We start from the raw sequence: 25,861 nt of genomic DNA, 5'->3' as shown, positions 1-25,861 counted from the left end.
TGTTGAGTAATGGCATATATTTTGATGAAAGTGTTCAGAAATTGAGTTGGACAAAATGGCATATGATTAATAAATCCATTAAAACATGTTGAGTATTGATTCACAATGGTTTTAGTCCATATTAATGTAACCATAGCCTGTGTAGTTTTTGAAAACATTTCTACCAACTGCTGAGGACATTTTATTTTTGAGCCTAACATTTTATCTGTGAGACTCCTAGCATTTCACACAATGTAATGAAAACCCCACTGATTGCCACACAGTGAAAAAAGGGCAGTGATAAAATGCTCGTGCATTGACCTGAAGTTGATATGCACCTGACCGTGCTTTCTGCTACTATTTCAAATTGTTTGGTATGGAGGTGTTGGGTTGACCTCATTCTGCAGTGCAGCTGAAGGCAGCAGAGAAGCATGGTGGCATGGGGAGAAAGCAAAAGACTGACTGTGAAAAAGTGTTTATATCTGTGAGGCTCATCATCACTGAGTGGACAAAGCTTAAGTTGGAGAGGAAGACGGTGTAGATGGGCTTGTTTTCAACTGAACTAGTATAACTTTCTTAGTACAAGTGGCCACAAGTACATATTTATTTTAGTTTGAAAAAATGTACCCTGAACGTTCAAATAAGAATTGTCTCAAATCATGCAACTCAAGTAGGGCTACAGAAAAAGAACTCAAACTGATGTAAAAAGAAATGTCAACTACTACATTTAAATATAAGTTTATGGATGTTTTATATGGTCTGCTACGCAGTGAGCAGTTAGTTATGTGATTTGAAAGAAACATTGCACACGAAAAAAAAAAAGATTTGTTTCCAGCACCCCAGGGTGCATTTACGCTCTAAGCAAAGTCAAAGTGTAGAAAAAAACGTGACTTTCATACATAATGTCAGGGTATAGAAATAAAAATACCTTCAGGAAAAAGAAGGGCTATGTAATAAAGTCTTGGCCTTGGACGCACTGAACCCTACTATGACACAAGTCAGCGGGGTGTCAAAGGCCTGTGTGATTCTTCCCAACAACTAACGACTCTAAATCACTACTATTACTGTCTGTTTAATTAGTCCAGCCATGGTCACATGCCAGTGATCAAAGTCTATAAAAGTTTGTGTATGTACTGTATACTCAAGAGAAAGAGTCAGAGAGGAAGAGACAGAGACACTGAAGAATGCAGATTGTGTATATGTGTATGTGTATACATTTTGTCTGTAACAGTGTTTTTTTTCCAATGATTTCTCAAGAGCATTGTCTCTTTACAAACCTCATTTGACAAGGTGTCTTACACCATATCTCTCAATTTCTCACACACACACCAACATATAGAAAGCTGTCACACTCAACAAAAGCCACCAAACCTCATCTTGACAAGTTCTTGCCCTGCTCATCAACCCACCACACACACACACACACTCACACACACACCACTGGCATTATTGATCAATCACTCACTTTTTGAGTCTTCACTTTTTTGTCCTTTCAGCAAACATTTCTCAGGAGCTATACGTTTCTCTCGCCCTCTCTCTACTGCTCTGCCTGTCTCCTCTACTTCGCTTTCTGTCCGACATATAATATAATGCTAGGACAGCAAAGGTCCTTGATAGTATATGTTGCGGTGGCAAAGGGTAACAGGGCCAACATGCAGGACATCTATCATCCTTGAACTCTGTGTGTGTTGGTTTCTGCATGTGTCTATGTGGCACACAAGACTTTGAGGGCATTTGTGTGCCTGTCGGCCTTTGAGTTTATTGATTAGACCACAGATCCAAGCAATGCCAAATCCACAGAGAGAATGCATAACACACACACACACACACACACACACACACACACACACACACACACACACACACACACACACACACACACACACACACACACACACACACACACACACATACACACACACACACACACACACACACACAAGCATGTACATACAATTCCACACATACACCACAGCCAGCCCCACCAAATATGGCAATATGCAACCTGACATTTAGATATGAGCAGATCAATGGCTGGAACAAATAGAATAAGCTTTATTGATAGGTCTAAGTTAAACAGCTGTGTGTAATAGTGTGTGTTTGTGTGTATGTTTGTGTTACTTCTTTAATGTATTTGCTACCTGCTTTTTCCAATAGTAAATGAGGATGGAGACTTTTTTTTCACACACTTAGTATACATATCCATTAATACAAATTAAATATCCATTGCACAGAGGGCTTATTACATTTCACAAACATGCATTCTGCATATTTCTTACCATTTACACAGTGTTTCTGTTTATAATCTGTTTAAATATAGTTGCAATAATGGGATTTAACTGTATATCAAATAAAGGCATGTTACACCGCCAGGACAAAAATAATTTTAATGATTAATTGTTCATTTTATGATTTCACACATAGTTGTGCAGTTAAACATGATGATGAGAAGGAGTACAGATGAAGCCACTACAAATTTCCCGTGTTTCCGTGATGGCTCCTTGGCCGCCCCTTGATAGGTCTTTGACTGGCCGATAATGGAAGCAGGGGGGAAATGCGATTACGTGTCAATGAGGCCCCGACTGGAAACGCCCCTAAACTGCCTGAGTGAAAACCAGTTGCAATGCTTCATTTGTCCACGGGGAGGCACATGTATTAGTGCAGGAGACCCGAGTTAGTTTTATACACTAATATTACTTGTATTTACTTCTATTCTTCTTCATAAAGTAGCCTTATACTATATGTTGTTGTTATCGTCACTGTATTGTCACTATGTGTCTGTGTAATGCTGCTGCTACACTGTAATTTCCCAGCTTGGGATCAATAAAGTATATCTATCTATCTAATGAAGGGTGCAATATAGTTAATCCATTAGAAGGATGCAATTGAAGCTGCTGTGCGCCGGTAAAACACAACACAGCCGATCAATTAACAAAACGCACTATGATTAAAAAGTGCAAGCTTGTTCTTCTGAGTCATGCCTGTGTAGTATGCAGTACTACAGATACTTACTGTAAACAAGACTGCAGTAAAAGCAAACGTACTGATTCAACTCTTTACGCCAGTAAAATAAGACTTAGTTTAATGATTTAGAAGTCGCCAAATGACTTACTTTAACAAATTTCGTTAGTTTATATAATGCAGATTTGTAAAATATTACTTTTATGAGGGTCACAGTCACAGACAATAAACTTAGCATTTCATAATTGTGGTAGCAGCGGTGCAGCAGATGTAATGAAGTCCACGCAGCATGCTGGATGCAAACTAATATTAAGCCTTTAGCCTTTTCATTATAATGTCCATGGACATAAATTGAGTTAATTCATTAGAAGGATGCAATTGAAGATACCATACATTTTACAGGACCTCATTGTCAGTGTCAAACCAATAAATAGCCCATGTGACATACCCCGTCTAGTGATTCAAAACAGGACGCGCTATTTACTGTAATACATAGTATTTCAATGGACGGTGTAAATAATGTAAATAATGTCACGACTATTTTACTACATATTTCTTACTATTATTGTTCTTATAGTTTTTTGTTTGTTTGTTTGTTTGTTTGTTTGTACTTATTATTTATTGTTCTTTATTCTTTCCTTATTGCTTCTATTATATTCTGATACACTGATACTGGGTTTCCTTTATCCGGTAATTACAAAGTCAAAAGTCAAAATGAAATGAAATGAATGAAGTTGGCTCACAACGGGTTATGAATGGAGGGGGATCTCCCTCTCGGGGCACCCCCTGAAACGTCACTTTCTCGTAGCCAATCGTAAGCCCTGTTGAGACCGACTGGTTTAGACAATCGTTCTCCTGTCGGATTACCTCCGAAATCATCATCCAGCGTGTCATTGTCAAAAGAAAGTAAAATAGATAAAACTTTGAACTCGCTTGAGAAAACACGCTGTCTCTGTCCGTGCAGCTAACATTAACCTCAGCTCCAGTGAGTCTGTTCAATGCAGGAATATGGGATTCATTTACTTTTATTTTATTGGCAATATGTTATAAAACATAATAGTTAAAATAATTTGATCATAATGAGAGCAGGCGTAATAGAGCCGTGGGAGGAAAAATTCAAAGGATTCACAGTTTGCCATGAGACATGCACAGGTGTGGGGGGAGGGGGGCATTCGCTTTGAAAGACAATGGAACAGGCTCCCAACCATCCCCCCCAAACCCATCATCACCCCGCCCAATCCGCACCCCTTCTCAGAAAGTACTGTAGTTGCAACGGCCATGAACACTCTTGCGTGATTTGTGTGGCAATGGAACCAAATAGCCCATTAAGCCCAAACAAAAAGTTAAGCAATGATAATGCTAATAAAGTGGATGGGCTTACCTGACTTACAGCATGCACTGAATAGACCGGGGTTGGCTTGCACATTTTTCAACAATTCTACAATTCACAAGTTAGCAGACGCTTAACTACCCACTACTCATTCTCAGCTTTAGCACTCTGGCATAATTTGTGTGAGAATATTCAAACCAGCATCAAATGAAAGGTTAATCATCCTTTAAATTCCTTGTTTTTACGTTTGTTTCTAATTTCTCACTGTCAAATGTTTATTTTAATATAAATAAAGCTGCGTTGCCTTGTCTTGCCTAAAATCAAATACAGTCGTTTACGTTTTTCCATTTCGTATAATTGATCTGAGCCTAAAATTGAAATATGAAAAGCATTTTTTTTTCTTTTTTGTGTTAGATTCAAAACAAATAACAAAATAATCAGTCAGTAGGCTATTTAATTTTTTGATTTGAAAATGTGTTCCGATTTTTTGCAGTATGAACTCTTGCCAAATCCTGTCACGCACACTTTGTTTCTCTTTCTTGCACAAACATCCCATTCATTTTCCTTTCTTCACTGCTAAACAATAAGAACACATACTCTACAGGCAAACACACTTCCTGTTAACCAAGATAACATCATTAAAGGGGACATATTAAACTCATGGCACATAGCAGAAAACCATATAATTATCTGTCAATATTTGATTTCCATCATATAACAACCTGAAGGTTTTAAATTCAGTTATTTTCGGGTTGTATGCATTTACTTAACAAAGTTATGAAAATGCAGCAGAGTTTTTCCGCTGAAAACATTATCAATAAGTAACTGCTACTGCAAAGACTCAAACCCAAGTCTCCCGCACTAATGACGGACACGCTGCACCTACGTTGTAGGTGTTTGTATGCAGGGCAATTTAGTTGACAAACGGAAGTGCTGTGGTTAAAATAGTAACAATTGAATGAGTCTCTGTACACTTAAGATGTGTTACACATCTGAGCACAGGCCAGTAATCCCAATGCTGTTTACTCATTTCGATGTAGTATCAGTATAACCTTACATTTAGAATATGAGCCACAAGAACAGACAATCATATTTGGATTACAGGCTTTTACTGGCCTCTGTAAAACATCTTTACAACAACTGCAGCAAACGAAACAAAAAAAACACCAAAAAAAACATTAGCTTGGTAGCCCAATTGATGGGAGGTCATGTCAGTGCAGAGACAACAGTGTAGAGAAGAGCAGAATACAGGTGAATTTAAAGATTAACCTGTGCACTAAATGACAGAAAACATACCAACTGAGATTGCCTATGACAAGGTCAGATGAAAAGGTCCTGGAAGGTTGTGAGAATGTGAGCAAGTTGGATGAAGAGAAAGACAGCTTGTATACATTTGTGTGTGCCCCTTGTGTGTCTTTGAAAGAGAGGAAGAATCAGTGTGCCTGCGTATGTTTGTCTTTTGTCCAGTGTGCTGAAGTGAGCCAGCTCTGCTTCTCCAGGTTGACTAATCTTTGAACCAATATAAAATGATCCCTCTACCCCTTTTCATCTGTCTGCAGTCAGTCCAATGGTCTATCTGTCACTGTGCCCCTCTCCATGACTGCACTATATGAGAAGTACACCACAGGCCATTTGTTCATGACACCAGATATAGCTTTATCTTCAAAAGTCATTCACACAAACGCACACATACATTGACAGACAGAGAGACAGCATCTACACAAACCACTGTATGTATGTATATATTGTACAATTGTATATTTATGATAGATTCATAAACAAGGGCTCAATCAAGCACAAAATAAACTAAGGAACAACATGCAATATATGAATATTTATATGAGCAAACCACAATTTTCTCAACATACATGGAACACATTATGTAATTGCAGAATATATAGCATTTATCTTTGGCGTTTGGCCTCTTAACTTTTCACTCCCTACAAGGAAACACTGAGACCTTTGAATCACTATATGAATGGCATCTGCTTTAGCAGCATGAAACAGCATAACTTGTATGGGCGGTGTGGCAGTAGGCGTGCAAGTACACTGCTGTGATTTTAATGTAGTTATAGTGAGTGGAGGCCAACAAGCAGGCAGGCAGGCAGCCCAACTTAGCGGGGTTGGACTGCTGGAACTAGCTTGCAGGCTTTGTTTCATTAAAAAAAGTATAAATACTTGTTATTTAGTATACACTTGCCTAGTCCCCTGGATTTAGTGTGTAGAGATAACATGTTTCTACACAGCAAATCCATTTTTTTTTATGGTTTTCAAGTTTAAACTACAAAAAAGCGGAACTTGTGTTAACTTGTTCTCAAATTTGAGCTGCTATTCAACAGTGCAGTTCATTATTTAAAATCCTTGCTCATGAGGATGCATAAATTATAATTTCACGGAAATTATGCTTTGGGATTTGTTGAAAATTCAGCCAGGGACCACCCAAGTACATCCCTAAGTACTCACAAAAAAAGTGTATTAACACACATAATTTTAGTTTTAAAGGTCAGTGTAAGTCGTACTCTTACATAAAATTAATAAGTAAGCAGTGCTGGAGTAACAATATGAGATTAAGCAGTTACCACTGGAGAGAGTGAGAGGTCAATTTTGTGTCATAGGATGAAGGGTTGGCATATAAGTGAGTGATGGGAATAACCAGCTGTACATGGTGAAGAGCAGCAGCTGTTATGGTCCTCAATTACACATCTGATCTGGCCTCCAGAGGTTGAAGCATATGCTTAAGTTGTCAGTTGGAGGAACTGACCCCACTTCACACTCATGTTTTACAGGTAACTCTGGAAGCTGAAGGTAGCTTGAAATCATTCAGGTTATTATAAATCCATTTAATTAAGTTTTTTTCTTCTTGGAATTAAATGATGAAAAGGCTTTAGCATTATAAAACCATTTAAACTGCCTTCAGAAATATTGTAAGAGAATTCATCCAACCGTGAAATGCGGGTACTAATTACATATTTAAATTAATTAAACAAAACATGATTGACCACTATATATTGCTCTTTTGTTAAGATGGTTTTGACACTGTATTTCTGTGGAAATCGTGCCTTTATAGCATTACCTGCTGCAAAGGCGTTACCTGGGTGGTCGTTTTCATTGAACTATTCAAAAGCCAATTTTTAGTTTAAATGAGCGCATACAGTGTAACATTCAGCACTGACAGAGAATAAGGAAGACACAGTCAAGTACTGCATGTTAAGACACATTTGAGTTTTTTTCATGCTTTATCTAAAAAACTGGATGGACACCACACCAAAATACCAACAACAAATATATACAATACATAATCCTGTTTATTCTACAAATTAATTTTAGTTGCTGACAATAAACTTCCTATTTCTGAAAAGGTCATTGCTAAATAAGTATTAAAATGAAGATCTTTCTCTTTACTTACTACTTTTCTTTTGTGTCTAAATTGATCAAGCATTTTGGAGTTTTAGGCTCCAAGATTGCTTTCCTGTCCAGAACCACCTATCAAATCATTTGATAAACACGAAGCATATTCTAGGAGCCATGGACGTCCATAAATGTTGAGTCTTTGATTTTAAACAACACACTTCTTCAAAGACAAGGGCTATGTTTCTACATACACGTGCATAAGTTCCTTACCATACACCCAATAATGCTAAGTGATATATATATATATATATATATATATATAATAATGCTAAGTGCTAAGTGCTAAATGCTAAGTATAATGCTAAGTGATATATATATATATATATATATATATATATATATATATATATATATATATATATATATATATATCACTTAGCATTACTATATATATATATATATATATATATATATATATATATCATACCTACTGAGACAAATTAAATTATGCTATCAGAAATTTCAATTACACTCATTCACAAAGGAAAACTTGCTCTCCTTGCTGAGAGCATGTGGGATGCTTCATAAATAAGTTATTAAACACATCTTTGACACAATAAGCCCTCTGATAAGCCAAACCCTGCCCTAAAATTAGAGCAAAGTTCAGATAATAGATCAACTGACCCTTAAGAAAGATTACATCTTCTACCCTCTCAATTATCATATAATTGTATTCCTCTATTTCCTGCTGGGCGCTGTGGGAGGGAGCCTATTTGACCCTGAGTCTTAACCCTTTCACAGAGATGAGAGAGCAAAATGGAGATAACATAATCTGCAAATCTGCAATCATGTGTTCAAGTGCTGTTATTTGCATGTTTGTTAAGAACTAAATAACAACAAAAAACACATACACAAAATTCATGACTGCAAGCCCTCACAGACAATAAATACATACATCTATGCATGCACCTGTGTGTGTGTGTGTGTGTGTGTGTGTGTGTGTGTGTGTGTGTGTGTGTGTGTGTGTGTGTGTGTGTGTTTGTGTTTGTGTGTGCCTGTGTGCATGTTTGCAACTTTAAGTAGAAAGATCGCCTTCATAGTTACAAGTAAACCAAACTGTTGTCCCTGGTGGTGTAGAACTAACACTTGGGCCACTCAACTATGTCCTGTAGCCCGACCTCCTCCCCAAGTAAAATGAAAAAAACAAAAACAAACAGAATGTATTAACAGTGTAGATATAATATTATCCTCTTGAAAGCTACTACTGTGTTTGTGCCCATTCGGCCATGTACAGTTAGAGGCTTTTGGAAAAGGAAGCCTTCTATTTTATTGTCAGCTGTTAGCAAAGAGCTGTACTTACTGCAACTCTGTGGCTTCTATTGAAATACCTCATGGTTTTATGTGCATCTGTCTTCCTGAGTTTGATCATCTCCCCATTTTTGCCCTTCACTGCATTCCGTCTCTTTTTGCCTTCATTTTCTTATATATCCTCATATTCATCATATCTTCTTATGTATCTTTCAGCAAAGACAATTCCAATTTCACATCTAATAAATCTTGAATAGCATCAATCCCATTAAGAAATGAGTACAAGAATTACTAGAGGATGTAATAGCCCACAACATAATCGAAACAGGGGAAGCAGGAAGGAAACAAAGGATGGATAGAGGGCATTTCATTATTCTTTTGTTTCTCTAAACACAACACTCTCACCATGAAGAACGTGTAGTTTTGTTATATAAGTGAGTGCATGTAAGGATTCCATATAATGATCAGTGACATGTAATAAGACCCATAAAGAGCAAACACGTGGAGTTAAAACCATTTTCTGCATGTGACGGAAAAGGCAGTTAAATTGATAAAGGCAAGACAATATGATAGAGATGGAAACATGATGTCGGGAGATGAGGAAGCAAAAGGATGCTTGTAAGTCGTAGAGTGCATGAGTCATGTGTAGGCAAGGCAAAGTGTGTGTATTTGAATATGTGTTGGGGAAACAGCAGAAGAGAAAGAGACAAGAGATACGCCCATTGGCAAATTTTGTTTTTTTTAAATGTGATGACAAACTCACATACACACATACACACATACACACATACACACACGCATGCGCACACACACGTTTCCGTATCATCTCTAAAGTACTTACTGGCATCCCCATTAGTGGCTGTACTAGTGGCAGTCAATAGCTCTAACCTTTAGTGCACACACACACACACACACACACACACACACACACACACACACACACACACACACACACACACACACACCATAATGATCTATTATCATTGTGCTTCCAGCTCCATGTGCACAGATAAAACCTTAATGTCATCACACATCACACACACAGACACACACAAACACACATACCCTGTTTGTTGAGATAAGAGCATAATGCCATCTCTGCCTGGTGATAAAGTTCAAGGAGAGAACTAGAGCCAAGCCCTTGAAGTGCCCTTGTAACTGTGCTGGAAAGTGAAAGGCAAATAACACTATCTGTCTCTCTTTTTCTAGGTGTGTGTGTGTCCGTTTTGTGTCAACACATTTATTTGTATACAGTTCATGTGTTATGTTAACCTAATTAGGCTTGTTTTGTCATGAAAATGACCTGACCAATCAACCAATGACCAATGAGAATGAAAATTAATGTCTGGCCCAATATTCTTTTGACGTCATGACAAAAAGACAAGCATGTCAGGGCTTTTGTGCGTTTTCTCCTCTCGTTTGACAACTTTTACCACATGTTCTGTGATGTTGACCCTTTGGAACAGAAAGTGCTCAACTGTGCACAACTGTAAACACACTGAAGACAAAAGGAAATGATGTTGTGCTTTATTTCAAGGACCCTTTAATAATTTGATTATTGCCCTTTGGTAATGAGCATTAAACCAGATTTATCACACCTATGGGTAAAGAGTCACCATCTACATATTTAATGTATACTCTGCACCTACACACTTGTGCTCTGTGTTCTGAGTGAAGAGGAAAAACGCAGACAAGCCTAGTGACAATTAACTCTTTCAGCTGCACTTTTCAATCATAAAACCATTCGTTGTTGGTGCTGCGGGTTGAACTTTTAAGTCAGTCAGACATTCCTGAAACTCAATACAGTGTAATTAGTCGAAGTCCGAGGGTAGTCTCAAAATGCACTTAAATCAAGACGAATACAAGTTTTCACCTGCTGTCAAGCTACCATTAACGCCAGTTTGGCATGGATATGTTCAACATGAATGTGTGTGCATGCTTTCAAGGAGTGATACATATTTAAGCTATTGATTGGTGTGTGTGTGTGTGTGTGTGTTTGATGTCACAATCTAAATGCCACTTTACAGAATGTAGAACCTCTTAAATATCAAGATGCAGCACTTCACCTTGGAGGACATATTTGCTTGTGTGTGCTCATCCTGTTTCATCGATTTATGTTTTCATTTTTTGTACTCCTCTGTGCTTCCTCTAGTCAAAAGTATTCATCTGCTTCCTCCCCACCATGTCTATTCACCTTCCCTGTCCATTCTCTTAACATTTTCAACCTTAAAAGTCTACATCATCCACTTATGTTTCGTTATCTATCCCTCTTTTCTGCTGTGCCCCTCGAAATCATTTTTCAGCTGCCCTCTATGACGGAACGAATATTTCAAAGACAGAAAGGTCTGTGCCATGCATGTGAGCATTAATTGGAGATAAACTCAAAACCCGAGAGCAATCTGTATCGTAGCTGATAGGAAGTCCATTACTTTTTATTTATTTATTTATTTTTAGAAATTTTGTAAAATAAAGAAAAGAGTCACTGCATTTATCATTTTAAATGTATCTGAAGACAATCTAATCTGCATTAATCCCTTCCCCTCTTTGTTTCCCACCTCATTCTGCCATTTTACTTACTTGAACTCAGGGGCGGACTGGGACAATAATTCAGGCCGGGAATTTGACGCCATTCCAAGCTACCCTTTTCATGCAGACTTCTAATTTTGTATTCTAACCCTATTTGTTGATATAACGGTTAAAAGAAATGTGGGATTGACCAATATGTTCCCTATTTTAATACAGTATTTTCATTTAAAACCCTATATTCAAATGTTATAGCAATGGGTGAACCCTAAAAAAAAATCCACTGGCATGTGTGGGCCTACTTTGAAATAAATTAAACAGAGCTATATGCAGGCCTATTTCAGTCGTCCCTGTGGGAAAATGAATACAATGAAAAGTAAAGACTATTAATGACAGCAAACTGCATCAGAGGCTAACTTTAACTGCTCCTCTCCTCTCTTTCAGCGGGGGCGGAGCTGAGACCTCAATGTACAGCTGAGACACAGACAGGCAGTGGTGGAGAGTTGTCAACAACATAACTCAGTAATTTAACAACACAATCCCTATGAAAGAAAACTCCAAATGACACAAATACTGCCGTAAAGGATGTGAATGATATAAACAAAAGCTAAAACCTTCTTGACTGACCTGCCCTCCTGGTGAACATGTCACTTATTTTACAATATTTAGCTGCATCAGTGGCAAGGGCTTTGCGTTTTCTGTCCCTCTCTGCTCCACCTTTCCTTTTCTTCTGTTCCTTAATTTCTTGCGACTTGAATAACAGGGCAGATTTAAGACAGCAGAGCTGTAATATTTTTGATTGCTGTGCATCACCGAGTGGCATGATTACGTAGGCCAGATAAGTGGATTTGGTTGGCATCCGGCAAATCATTCTTGCTTGCTATAATGTTGCTGGTGAAGTTGACTGTTCAAGTCAGGCCAGAATGACCATCAGGCCACCGGGAATTGTCCCGGTGCTCGTGATGTGCAGTCCGCCTGTGTTTGAACTGATCCCTAACCCTCTTTTTCACATCACTTTTTCCATCATATATTTTGTTATCAGTATCCTTCCATCCACATTATTCCTATGTCACTCCATCATACACTCCTCTCTTACATTTTAAACCTTCCCAACATCCTTTAATTACAGCTGTCATTTGCTCCTCATGCTCCATTGCTAGAGCAAAGATGCCAAGTAAATGACATACAATCTGTGTAACGCCAAGATAAACAAAACATCAGTAAGTCGAAGAATTTTATGAAATTACCTTCAAATCATCATGTTAATAACCGTAATGTTCTACCCTTTAAATCATTGTGACAATACCTACTCAGCCAGTAATAATAGATACCGTCAGTATCTATGGCTGAGTGGTTAATGCGGGAAATGTTCATCAAAAGTTAACTGCAGACAGCAAATGGTAGAAATGTTGGCCTTCATGTTTCAATATGCAAAAGAAAAAGAGGAACCGCAGGGAAAACAAGAAAAGATGAGAGAGCTTGGAGTTTTTCCAACTTATGTCCATTTTGAAAGACATTGACATTTAATTAAATAGTCCTGAGATACACTGATTCTTTATATTAAGAGTACTATAATATATATAATATAATATAATATAATATAATATAATATAATATAATATAATATAATATAATATAATATAATATAATATAATATAATATAATACAATATAATATAATATGTCCTGCAGAAAATTATCTTTTTTGACTGTAACTGACAGCCCACATTGCCTCCCAAAGGCATATATTTCATGGCCCTTGGGAACAAAAAATGAATAAGAGGCAATTCATTATAAATTGTGGAAAAATCATGCACAGGGTGTTGATGAGAAAATACATATTCATCAATGGCAGTGGAGCAGGGCAGAATCAGAACATTTGATTTAAAGCTCCATTAGCAGCAGAAGCCTGCTAATCCTGACCCCTCAGGGATGATTGCAGAGGATGAATTAAAATGTATTTTAAAAGGTGATCAGATCTGCACCAAAATTGCCCATGACCAAGGAAATTGCTCAGCATAAGGCAGATTTCACACATAAGAGAGAACATCTTTTGAGTGTTGCTTCCTCACAATACCTGTAGGCATGTTTGATGTTAAATTGCAGATAATACTGTCTTCTGTATAAAAAGTGCATGTGCTGAATATAGACAAGATGTGCGGTGATGGCAATTTTTTAAAATGTCAAAAATGATCTGTTTCCCTATCTCCTATGTGTTGCATTCATTGAAATAAATTGCAGGAAACAACTGCTTTTTGGCATTTGAGCAGAAATTGGCTGAACTGACAAAGGATTGTACATGGAGCACCAATCTGAGACATGTAACCAGAAATATCGTCTTATGTCCTATATCCTCCCCATTTAGTAGCCATTAATTGGTTGACTCATTCAAGGCCAACTATGAAATCTGAGTTGCTTCTTTCATCAAAGGCTTCTTGTTTGATCAAGCTCTAACAGCAAAATGTAGTATATACAGTACATCAAATAAAGGGGCGAATCAATCACAGAACAGCTACACAGCCATACAGAATGCCAATTTCTAATATCTCTCCTATCATAAACACTGCACAGATGGTGGGTTAGTAGAGCTTTTTTGAACTGTTTGTTTGCATAAAATGTGTTAGAAATATGAGATGTCATTCTCATCTCATCAAATAATAGAGAATATAGAACAGTGGAGGTACCTGCATATGTTTTCTGCAGGTAGTAACCCATCACCAGTGCACTTGTTAAATATGACGTTAATTTTATTACATTAGTATTTAATGACAACTTTATTTATATAGCATATAGTGTTTGATGATTTTTTTATTCAGCATCACCTCAGGATATATTTATATATATTTTACCTAATTTTATAGAAAAAACAAACACAGAAGACAAATTAAGAAAATGGACATCATGCAGATGTAGTTTAAGTTGAATTTGTTAAGGGGACCCTTGGTGACCCCCAGGTGTTTAACACAGAGGAAAAGTCAAACCAACTCCCTGATTCTGCACAAGAAAAGGGAAAACTTCTCAGCCTTGGAACCATAGACTGTATATAAAATGGACGTAACATCCGTGACGTCACCCATTGGTTTGTGGACTGCTGCTTGGAGGGAATAGTTTCGGATCTGGGCAGCGCCATCTTGAAAATTTCCGGTGCATGCCGGGTAAAAAAAAAACACGGATTCTACTTATATGGGCATCAGGAGGAGCAAGAGGCGCCTTCCTGAACCTGTGAACCAATCAACCTGTCAATCACGACATAGACACACCCTAATGCATACCCTGCTTTATCGTCAAATATAAAAACAGGGAGGCCAAAATTTCACAAATGAACATCATACTGCATTGAAGAAGGCTTTAAAGTAGTGATTGAGACCATAAACACATTTTGAAAACGTTTACTGAGGTTAGAAATCAAGTGAGAAGTTGGTGAATTCTCCATTGACTTGTATAGAGACAGAAGTCCTTTTGACACCAAAATGGTCGCCCCCTGGTGGCATTCTGATAGAAAGCAGTTTTAAGTTACTTCCGCGTTGGCATCATTTCAGAGGACCAGAACTCCCCGCCTGCTCGGAACAGAACTTTTCTCAACCGTGTGTCATGTGGCTCACCTCCTATGTTTAGATAAGGACGAGAGTTTGCTGAAAAACAACCTAATATTGTTGTTTACTGTATGTAATATTTATGTTTTTTTAGCTGTCTTTAATAAACATTGTTTTCCATGAGTCCAAAGTCATCCAAGACATATTTGTGCACACAACGAAAACATTTAACTTTGTCAAAATAACAAAGGTTTAAATTTCTGATAACAGCTGCTACTGGATGCCGAGCAGTCTTAGAAAATGGAAAGTAAATCCCAGGGACATGCTTCATCTTTTCAGAAAGACAGATGAAAGAAAAGCTAAATGAGATATTGCACCGAGTTACAGAAGCTGGTGGAACAGAGACTAAGCTGACATGATGTCATGACTTCAGCTCTCTATAGCCACAAAGTTTGTTTAAAGCTGTGGGAACTATTCACTTTTTTTCCCGAAATCTGTCCCTTTGGAGCAAATAAATAAAATGCTAATTAAGGCTCACCATGTGGTCAACAATAAATGTGGTGACTCTTTCATGAAAGCCATGTAATCATACACACACATATTATAAAAATAAGTATATTCATCTGAAATGGATCAATGAAGCATGTTTACTCATTTAAAAAACATTCTCTGGTTGTATTCGTGCAGCTATGAGTTGAGATAATTAGCAACATTACAGAACCCCCCCAAAAAACAAAAAAAAACAAAAACAAAACAAAGAACAACAACAACAAAATATGTTTCTGGAACTATCCCAGCCGAAGCTGCCATAAAGTAAATCATAGACCATCATATTTGATACACCAGCTTATTGTATCGCTGTGAATATCATAATGCATTGAGGAAATACAGTGCTACAAACTGTATTTCCTCAATGTATTATGATATTCACACTTTGTTTTTTCCCCCATTCATGTAGAGGAATCCCCGCCCACTTTCAAATTCAGGATCAATCGGACCTTGCATTATGATAGTATATGCGTTCAGGTGTATCATCTCCCCTTCAGCTTGACTTTATTTTGCACTTCTTTTATTTCTGAGTTGTGCAACAATATATGTCAATTTAACCACTTTTGCAGTAACATATATTTTATACAAAAAACAATTTCATATGTGGCAGACCTTAGAGAATATGAAAAACATTGTTGTACCTCTCCAGTAGGGATATCTCAAGATTGTTGATGCCCTCCCACTAGGCTAATGAGTATGAAGAATTGTTAAGGCAATTAAAATCATACAGTAATATGCATTGGAGATATGACCCAACCTACATAAATAGCCACATCATTTTAAATTATTACTATCAGAGCTCACATTCATTGTATTCTATCAGATATTAAGTAATGAAGAGTGTAGATTTTGAATAAGTTTAACTTGGGAACTAAATAAAAATACAGAATATAATGATTGGGCTTCTTTCTTTGTAAAAACAGGTCTTTGAATAGACAATCAATCTTGACCTTAAAACTATCAGCACCATTTATTATATTCTGGATCTTTTTTTTTTTTTTTCTTTTGTGGTGCTGGTGATGAAGGAGGAAAGATAAAGTTTGGTTAACAATATACTAAAACACTATTATGGTTCCTGAATGGACTAACAAATACATTTAACAATACATACATTTGGCACTGGTTAATGTCAGATTCCTGGATTCCACATAATGACAAACATCTATTTAACAAAATAAATATAACTACAAACATACATTCTCTGACACAAAATTATTTCTGTATACAACAGCATGCAGCACATGTTCTTCAACAATTACATTACTATTAGCAACTGAGTATTTTTGTCCTTTCTATGGAGTTTCATCCTCTGCTCACTTGTCTGCACTGTTGACCTTGCTAGTAAACAAATCCTCCACTTTTAACCAATGCACCTGCTATTCTGGCTCAAATATTTGTTCTCTTTGGCACAGCTGTCTGTGGTTGTAGACATAAATAGATGGAACCTTCAAGGTCAGACCTTTGTCAAAGGCAAGACATATTGCAGCTGGTGTTAAATTGTATATGTAGCTCTGATACTCTTACTTCAAATTTGATTTGATTTGACTTTTTTCATTTGGTATTTTTGTTGCTTTGGGAGAACTTCTATAGGTTTTAGGCAGACAGCTTATATCTGGTGAACACTGCAATATAGCCAGTAGAAACTAAGTGAAATGGTGCAATATGGTTTGAAATAAGAGTGATTAACAAAAAAAAAAAGCTAGAGTTGGTGGGGTAAGAGACAGAGCAAAATGAGCAAGAGAGAGAAAAAGTAAAAAAAGTACAATCCTGAAGCTATGACAACAGCTTTTTAAAAACATAGCTCCCAGCACAGTCACCCGCCTTGACTGTGACAACAAAATTCCACTCACCAAGTGAAAAAAAACCCTTTTCTATTCCAGATAGAGGAGAGGGGCATAGATCACAAGGTCTATACCATTTCTGTGACTTTGGGGAACTGTCAGCAAAAGAACAAAACAGACCTCAAATACGATCAGAGAGACATAAATAAAAGGAAAACTATCCATGAAGTAACTAAGTCACAGCAAGAAAACAGACAGTTCAAGGTGCATTTAAATGTATATGCTGGTGATTTCACATTATGTAGAATGTCTAACATACAAATAGACTGTGTATGCTGTTGTCTTTCCTGCATTGCATGTTATACTTTATATTATTTTTGTCCGTGTCAAAAATTAATACCATCATTTGAAGATTCTCTTCTTTTTGCCAGGAAAGAGTGAACAGTGCAGGCTTTACTTTGGCAAAAACTTCTGCATTAGATACAGCATATTCTTTGAATACATTATTCAACATGTCTTACACAAAATAATTTCCTTCATGTTACATTTGCGACATCTGTCATCTCTGGAATAATATTCCAACTCGTTTGATGGTCCTTTAAGTAAGTCAGTTAAAGAGAAAATAGTCCCAAAATGGCATCATTTTAAAACTTTAACACATTGGGATCAAATGGCAAAATTCATATTTTCCACTTCTTCGCATATGTGTGTGTGTATGCGTTTGTGTGTGTGAGAGAGAAAGAGATAAATAGAAGACTAATTCTGACTGAGTAAATTCTGCCTCATGGCAATATTGTCTAATTCCCAAGTAGTAATACTTTTGTCTGTATAACATTGATTCACTCATTATGTCATGCTACTTATGCCAAGAAAATGTATGATGAGTGGACAGAAAAAAAGCATTGACTGAAACTCAAATGGACAGAACAATGTTTATAGAAACACATCATCAACAGTATTTGCTGTCTTACAAATGTAAGAATGTGAAATGGCTGCTCTTTTGCTGGCCGCACGCTATAATTCATATTCTTTTTCAGTTTAGTCTTGGTGTACCATAAGATTCATTGGTAATACTCTCCTCAAATGCTATTAGGCATTGCCAGTGCAGAAATTTAGAAATGCCATTCATTGTCCTTTCTCTTATTGTCCAAACAATATATCACCCACACAACAGCAAGATCATAGTCACCATGTGTAGGTTTAATGCATAATTCATGGTTAGAGTATGAATATGAATGACTTTATACCAATGCCATATGATTACTGTACATTAGCTCTTTTGTATGCTTCGTGTTCCAGTAACTGAGCATCCCAAGCGTAAGAAAATCTCACAGCAGCAATTGAAATTATTTTCATTTTCTCATCATGTTATTGGTCCTTTACAAGCTGTATAGGCCCAGAAAGCCATTCACAACTCATGACAAGTAATATTTTTAATAAGACAATGGTCCCAAGGCAAGAAACCCACTTTGGTCCCCTGTCTACATGAAGTGGGCGGAATAGGGAGATGTATGTACCCTTGTTGGCAGTGGCTGGTACACTCACCCAGATGTACTAGACTGAAAAATAGGCATCAGAGCAAGAATGTGTTAAATAATGCAGGGAATTTAACGAGCATGTTGGTTCTGAGCACATGGTATATCCATGTGCTTGTGAAATACATGGATGTGCATGGCAGAAGACATTGTACGGACAATCGTATATTCCTGCTGAGCTCACATAAACAGGGACATAAAACCCACAAATCACAGAAAAGCAGGGACAGAGACTCACAATAAAGTCACAAAAAGGGAGAGATGAGCCAACATGCTCAGGACAACTCCTATCTGTCGTCAGGGTATGGCTTAAAACCATTCTTTCTTGCATTTATAGTGTTCCTTGTGCCTTCTTTTATAGATGCAGCCATCCAGTAACGTGAGTAACTCTGTTAGTCAATCTGCCAATCGAACAGGATATGACTCTTAAAAGACCAGTGTGTAGGACTGAGGGGCATTTAGTGGCGAGGTTGCAAATTGCAACCAACTGAATACCCCTCCCCTTCTTCCAAAAGTTTAGGAGAACCTACAGTGGACAAAATCTCACAAAAAATGTGAAAGGCCATCTGTAGAGCCAGTGTTTGGTTTGCTTAGTAGAAACATGGCGGTGAAACATAGCAGGCTCTGTGAAAGAGGACCTGCTCCCTATGTAGATATAAAGGGTTTATCAGGTAATAAAAACACAATAATTCTTATTTTCATGGGATTACACACTAATGAGGGCATTCTTATGGATAATATGTTCCATTTCTGCCAATATCTCTACCAATAGATCCCCCAAATATTACACACCAGTCCTTTAAATTCAGCAAGCACACCCTTGTGTTGCTATCCAAAACTGTGGGTTTAGGTCTCCCTGTTTCTCTCTTTTCTCCCTCCATGTCTAGTAAATTTGGAACAGATTTCAGTTCACATCTAACATCAGGGCCGTGCATCTGGATGGGAGGTGCTCTCTTTGACAAATGACCTCACAAATAACTGATAGAGAAAAATCTCTCTTTCTCTCTCTCTTTCTCTCTCTCTCTCTCTCTGTGTGTGTGTGTCTGCATATCTCTTTCCCTGCTTTCTCACCATCTTTCCAAGACAAGAGAGAGAGATATGTGATCATCAGTCTTATCCACCAATCTTTAACATCTCCTGACACTTCATCTCAGAAATCCCTTTCCACTTGATGTCTGACTAAATTGCATTAAATGACTTCTTTGTCAACGTTCCCAAGGGAGAGAGAGAAACTCTAGAAAACTAATTTGGGTTCCAGTCACACACTAAAATGGAGGCAGACACTTCTCAATTATATAATAGCCAAAGCAATTTTCCACACCTATTGTACAGTAGATCAGATCTCAAAGAACAAATGCATGTGTGAGGATACATTCGATAGCCATTTTCTGAATGTTCTGAGTCCTTTTTTCAGTATTTTTTCATTTCTCCAGACACTTTATTATTTTCTGTTTAAAACCAGTGCCTATTGTTTTGGGGTGGTCAGTCAGATAAATCTTGTGTAAAGGGACATAGATAATGACCATGATCTGTCTTAATGTTGCTCTCTCCGTAAAATTTGATTTAAAAATATATAATAAATATACAATAAATATTATTTATTGGGATGCTACAATATTGTTAAAAAGGAATCCAATAGGGCAAGTACACAAGCAGTTTGATAATCACACAGCACCCACATAACATTTATTTGAGGGAGAAAAGAGAAAATAAAGCTCCTATGCATTATCTCTAAACAAATACTGACTTAACTCGACAGAGAGACACAGGGAGAGCAATTTCTTTATCTTCAATGTAAATTTTTATGAGTGCCTGTTGGCACTTATATCCTACTGGACTTGAATTTAGCTTTATGGCACTTGCTCACATTGCTCCTGACTAGATCCTTGCCTGTGTTATATTAACTCCCATGTATAAGAAGCTCTCGATAAAAGCATCAAAGCCCTAAATGAAATTGTAACATTGTAAATGCCAAGATTAAAATTATTTCTCAATCCATACTTCTTAAATGTCGATTTGATTGTGTTGACTGATTTTCTGGTTCAACTTTGACCTTTCGTACCTACTATAATGTTTAGTAGAGTGAGTTTGTTTTGGAGTCTTTCTGCTCCCTAGTGGTCAAAAATCAATTAAAAGCAGCTTTAAAGATTTCCATAGCACGTTCAAAGCATGTGAGACCTTGAAACAAATTGTCACAGTCTTGTGGCCAGAAACTTCAGTGTGTTTAGTGCTATACTTCCAAGGCTAGGACTACACATGTGCATGCGCGCACACACACACACACACACACACACACACACACACACACACACACACACACACACACACACACACACACACACACACACACACACACACACACACACACACACACACACACACACACATACCCACAGAAGTGCAATAAAAAACAAATACTGACACTGACACACTCAGCAGACACACAATAACACCCCATCTTTCACCCCCTCTCTGTCACGCCTCCAACCAAATTAGATTGTGATTGCTCTTTCCGAGGTCACTTTTAATTAAACTGAGATGAGAACATGACACATGGGATTAAGCCCCATCCTACCCCTTCAAATTAGGAATTCATAACTAATGCTAGAGCCTATTGCTTTCAACCATGACCTCCATATCATTTATGTATAAGAGCAAAAGGAACTCCCCTAATTGTCTTCTTCCGAGATAAAGAGCAAGACTGTAGGGGGTGATGAAATGTGTGAGTATATGTGTGCTTGAGTACTTGTGTGTAAGTGTGGGCAGGGGGTAGTTGAAACTCATCACATTATATACATATCTTGTGCTAATGCAATGTTTCCCATGAACCTTGTGTGTGACTGTGCACCCTAAACAAATACTGACTTAACTTAACTCGACACAGGGAGAGCAATTTCCCTATCTTCAATGTAAAAGTTTATGAGTGCCATGCCATGTTCAAGACATCATGAATAATACTACACTGGACTTGAAAGGAACTACTGCTGCAATTTAGCTGATTTGGTTAACTCGAGGAAACACAAAGAGGATTACTTAAGTCAGAAAAGCATCCATGAGTCTGATGGCATGATTAATACATGTGTAGCCATTTGAGATGAAATCCCTTTAAAACACACATAATAGTCTTAAATACACAACTGTCAAGTAAAACAGAGACTTTTGTGTTCTATCTGTAGTAAACTGAGTTCTGACGAGTGTTATATAATGCCTACATTAAAAAGGCTTTGTGTTTTGTAGGATTTCATACATATAGTTCAAATCACAGAGTGATGCATCCACAGAGTCTATCTGATTATTTAGTTTTATTTTAACCACACATTAGTGTTGCTTGCTTTCCTCTGGAAGAGAAGTTGCTGTGCTGATATATTATGTTAAATGATCAAGGAATCAAGCCCTATACCTACACCATTATTTTCTATGATTGTCTCAGTGTATTTAGTAACATAAGAAAGTTACTGTATCTTATTTAAAGTTTAAGATTTCTGACTTGATTAAAAGATTGCACTCCTGTGTCTTTTACTCGTATTATATGGAAAATGTAGGACCAAAAAGCAAACTCCTTACCTCAGTGATAAATGCCTTGGCAGTAGCTGGGCTCATGAACAGCACTGCTCTGCGTAGTGTATCCCTGTAGCGATGCAGTTCCTCCACTCGCATAGTTCTGAACAGACTAGTGATCATCATGTTGATGTTAGATTCCACCTTCTGAAGGGACACATCCATTCCCTGCTGAGAGGTCCGATCCAAGAAATCCTCAATACCACGAATATCTGGAGAAATAGAAATGGAGGAAGAAAGGTCACAACATATTTCCCTTTAAAAGGCCCATGCTGTATGTATTTTATCTGCAAGAATGATGCAGAAAAATACTAGACACTATAGATGGTTGACAAGCGACAGACATACAGCACTGCACATACACTTGCACATACACACATTTTTAGAACAAATCTTAAGACCATCACCGATCATTGTACACCATATTCTATAGTTGACTGGTTATCTCCCTTCCTGCATGACAAGGCTCAGTACATATTTAATTTCACGAGCCCTTACTGGCAGTGATTTCTTGCTATCAGTGCTTTTGTATTACTCAGATTTGATCCTTCTTTGTATTAATATGAGCTAAGGCTCTTTTTGTGAATACAATCCATCTGTCAGAGCTGAATGCACTTCTTTCTAGAAACTTGCATGTACAAGCCAAAAACATAGACATGAAAACAAAAGGATGTGGTTGTGACTCACTGAAAGTGGGAGGCATGTGTTTTTGGCAGAAAGGTCTGTTGATGCACATACTTTGATTTATTGATACTGATAGACAAAACTACCAATATCATCAGACATATAGTAGCATTGCATTTTTAGAAAGGTACAGATAATTAAATCCGTTATATGAACGTGTGTGTGTGTGTGTGTGTGTGTGTGTGTGTGTGTGTGTGTGTGTGTGTGTGTGTGTGTTAGGTTATGCTCATGACACTCTACCTTATCAGCTGCTAGACAAAAATAAAAGGGGAAAACTATAGAAACTTCATGGCCTCTAACTTCTCCATTAATAATAATAATCATAACGATGACTGTAATAATAATAATAATAATAATAATAATAATAATAATAAGTTGGACCACACATTTTCTGTCTTATATGGTTGCTTTATTAGGAGTTGTGTGACTCAAAAGGGACTTTAGTTGGCTTTTGTTTACTTTCCCTTTTTTAACTTTGAATAAACAAATGGGGGAGAGATTATTTTGTTGTGTTGAATATATGTGCTGTTAGAACGGGTGCAATAGAAATAAAAAAAGTGTCCCACTTTAGCTGAATCCATTATATATTCCTTCCGGGACACTGAGAGAACAAATAACTCATGATATTGTTAAGAGTTTTCCATTAAAGCCACAAACCACTGTAATTATCTACAGTATATTAGGAATTATTTTTGCATGATAATAACACCAGGATGCTGTGGTCAGTGTTTTCACTGCCTGGACTCTCCCATTGTTAATGAGGTACATTGCAGGTCAAGGTAATCCTAATTAAGGCACTTTGGTTGAGACCACTGCTAATGATCTAAGTGTGTGCTTGTGTTTGTGTTCGTGTCTCTGTGTGTGTGTGTGTGTGTGTGTGTGTGTGTGTGTGTGTGTGTGTGTGTGTGTGTGTGTGTGTGTGTGTGTGTGTGTGTGTGTGTGTGTGTGTAGTTATGTAAAACAAGTACCTAATGATATATTTGATGTGAAAAACGGATGACACTACCGTCATTGCTAGTGTCATGGAGGAGCAATTAACTGGATTGATGAGACTCGTTAAGGGCCAGAGGGCGATGGTGTGATTGCATTAACGCCAAATTGTCTAGGTAACAATGTATTAAGAGGAGAGTCACCATAAAACCCCATTGATTATGAAAAAAATGTATTTAGAAAAAAAGACAAACAAATCAAATACACTGCACGCAAACACTTAAACACATGCCACTGACTAAGAATATCACACAGACTTTCAGCTCACAAGGTCAAACTAGGGCAGCGGCAGAGATTTTGGACAGCAAGTTTGTGTGTTCCCGATACAGTATCACATCAATTCTATTCCCCATACTTAGGAAATGGACATGAAATGGCTCAGCAACAGCAACATGACAGTAAACTAACAGTAGTTTGTGGCAGGAAGTTAAATTCTTTCTCTCTCAATTTCTTTGCTTCTGCACTGCATTTGTCCCACCTATGTAAACAGCAACCCAGGCATACATTACATATGCAGTATGCAGGGTAAAAGCACTGCAGACAGTCTGTTTACAACAGGGTTAAAGCAGCAACAGACCTGTGTGTATGTCTCTACATATTTGTGCATGCATTACAGATGTGCATGTTTTACATTTGTTTGCACAATAAAGAGTAGAATATGGGTGCTACATTTGATTTTTTTTATTAACTTATAGTCACCTAAACATCAAATATATTGTTTCAGTGGACCTGTGTCACCTCTCAGTTTATCTACTAATTGTGATATTGTTGTTGTGTCTTTGCATCTACAGTATGTGTTTGTGTGGGATGATGAGAAAGTTAGATTGGCAAACAGTGATGGAATCCTTAATGACCAAACACAATTTCTCTAATCTTTACAGCAGCACAGAGTTATCAAGCCAGTCAAATCTAATTACTATAATTAATTAGCAGTAAGATCAATTAGTAGTAATAGTAGTAATTAGTCAATGATAACATAGTAATAACTTTGTTATCATTGACAACACAATCATTATCACCAGTGCTGTGTTTCCTAACGAGCTACATAACTCATAAATCAATTGTAATAAAACAGAGAAAGTGAGAGGCTCACATATCACTACATACATACTGTGCCGTCAGAGAGGCTAATATAAAATTATGACAATGTGGAGTATGGGGCATATAGTTTATATAAGTCCTCATTTACCTAAAGATTGTAGGAAGAAAAATCATCACACGGCTTAAATGAAGCTCAGTTATTTAACAGAGCTTCATTTCAAACATGCTTTTTGTTCCCACAAGAAATAAAATGTCTATGCTTGAGTTTACAATGGCTTTGTCTTTTACCATAATAAAGGCAAAATCACATTGACTTTCCTGTCCTCATCCATAAACACCAGAGTAAGCTCAGTCAGAAAGATGCATGATTATGCGCGCACGCACACACACACACACACACACACACACACACACACACACACACACACACACACACACACACACACACACACACACACACACACACACACACACACACACACACTGTGCACTATAAATTTACCAGTCTAAGCAAATGTAAGCATACTTCTTAAATCTCTATATTTATCACAGCAAAGCCACTGCTGTTTATAATCAATGAACATTTAACATTGTCTGATTTATGGTCTCTCTGGTAAGAAAGCTTTGTAAATCAACAGAATCAAAAAGCTTTTGTCACCAGAGCAAGAAGCAATTTAATCATGTAGAGAACCCAAAGAGCACATCACTCGGTTGCTTATTCCTTTTCTTGCATGTTATG

General features: G+C 37.3%; 1 protein-coding gene across 1 annotated transcript in view; it reads right to left on the bottom strand.

Annotated features, from left to right (window-relative positions):
• grid2 (glutamate receptor, ionotropic, delta 2) overlaps positions 1-25,861 on the bottom strand; it is a 535,908-nt gene that overhangs the window by 190,714 nt on the left and 319,333 nt on the right. The window contains exon 4 of the mRNA XM_062417751.1: positions 22,414-22,619. Coding sequence (XP_062273735.1) covers positions 22,414-22,619 — 206 coding nt within the window. The remainder of the gene's footprint in view (positions 1-22,413; positions 22,620-25,861) is intronic.

The sequence above is a fragment of the Scomber scombrus genome, chromosome 4 (genome assembly GCF_963691925.1).
Source record: "Scomber scombrus chromosome 4, fScoSco1.1, whole genome shotgun sequence".
Taxonomy (NCBI): domain Eukaryota; kingdom Metazoa; phylum Chordata; class Actinopteri; order Scombriformes; family Scombridae; genus Scomber; species Scomber scombrus.
This window is presented reverse-complemented; position numbering and strand designations above follow the sequence as displayed.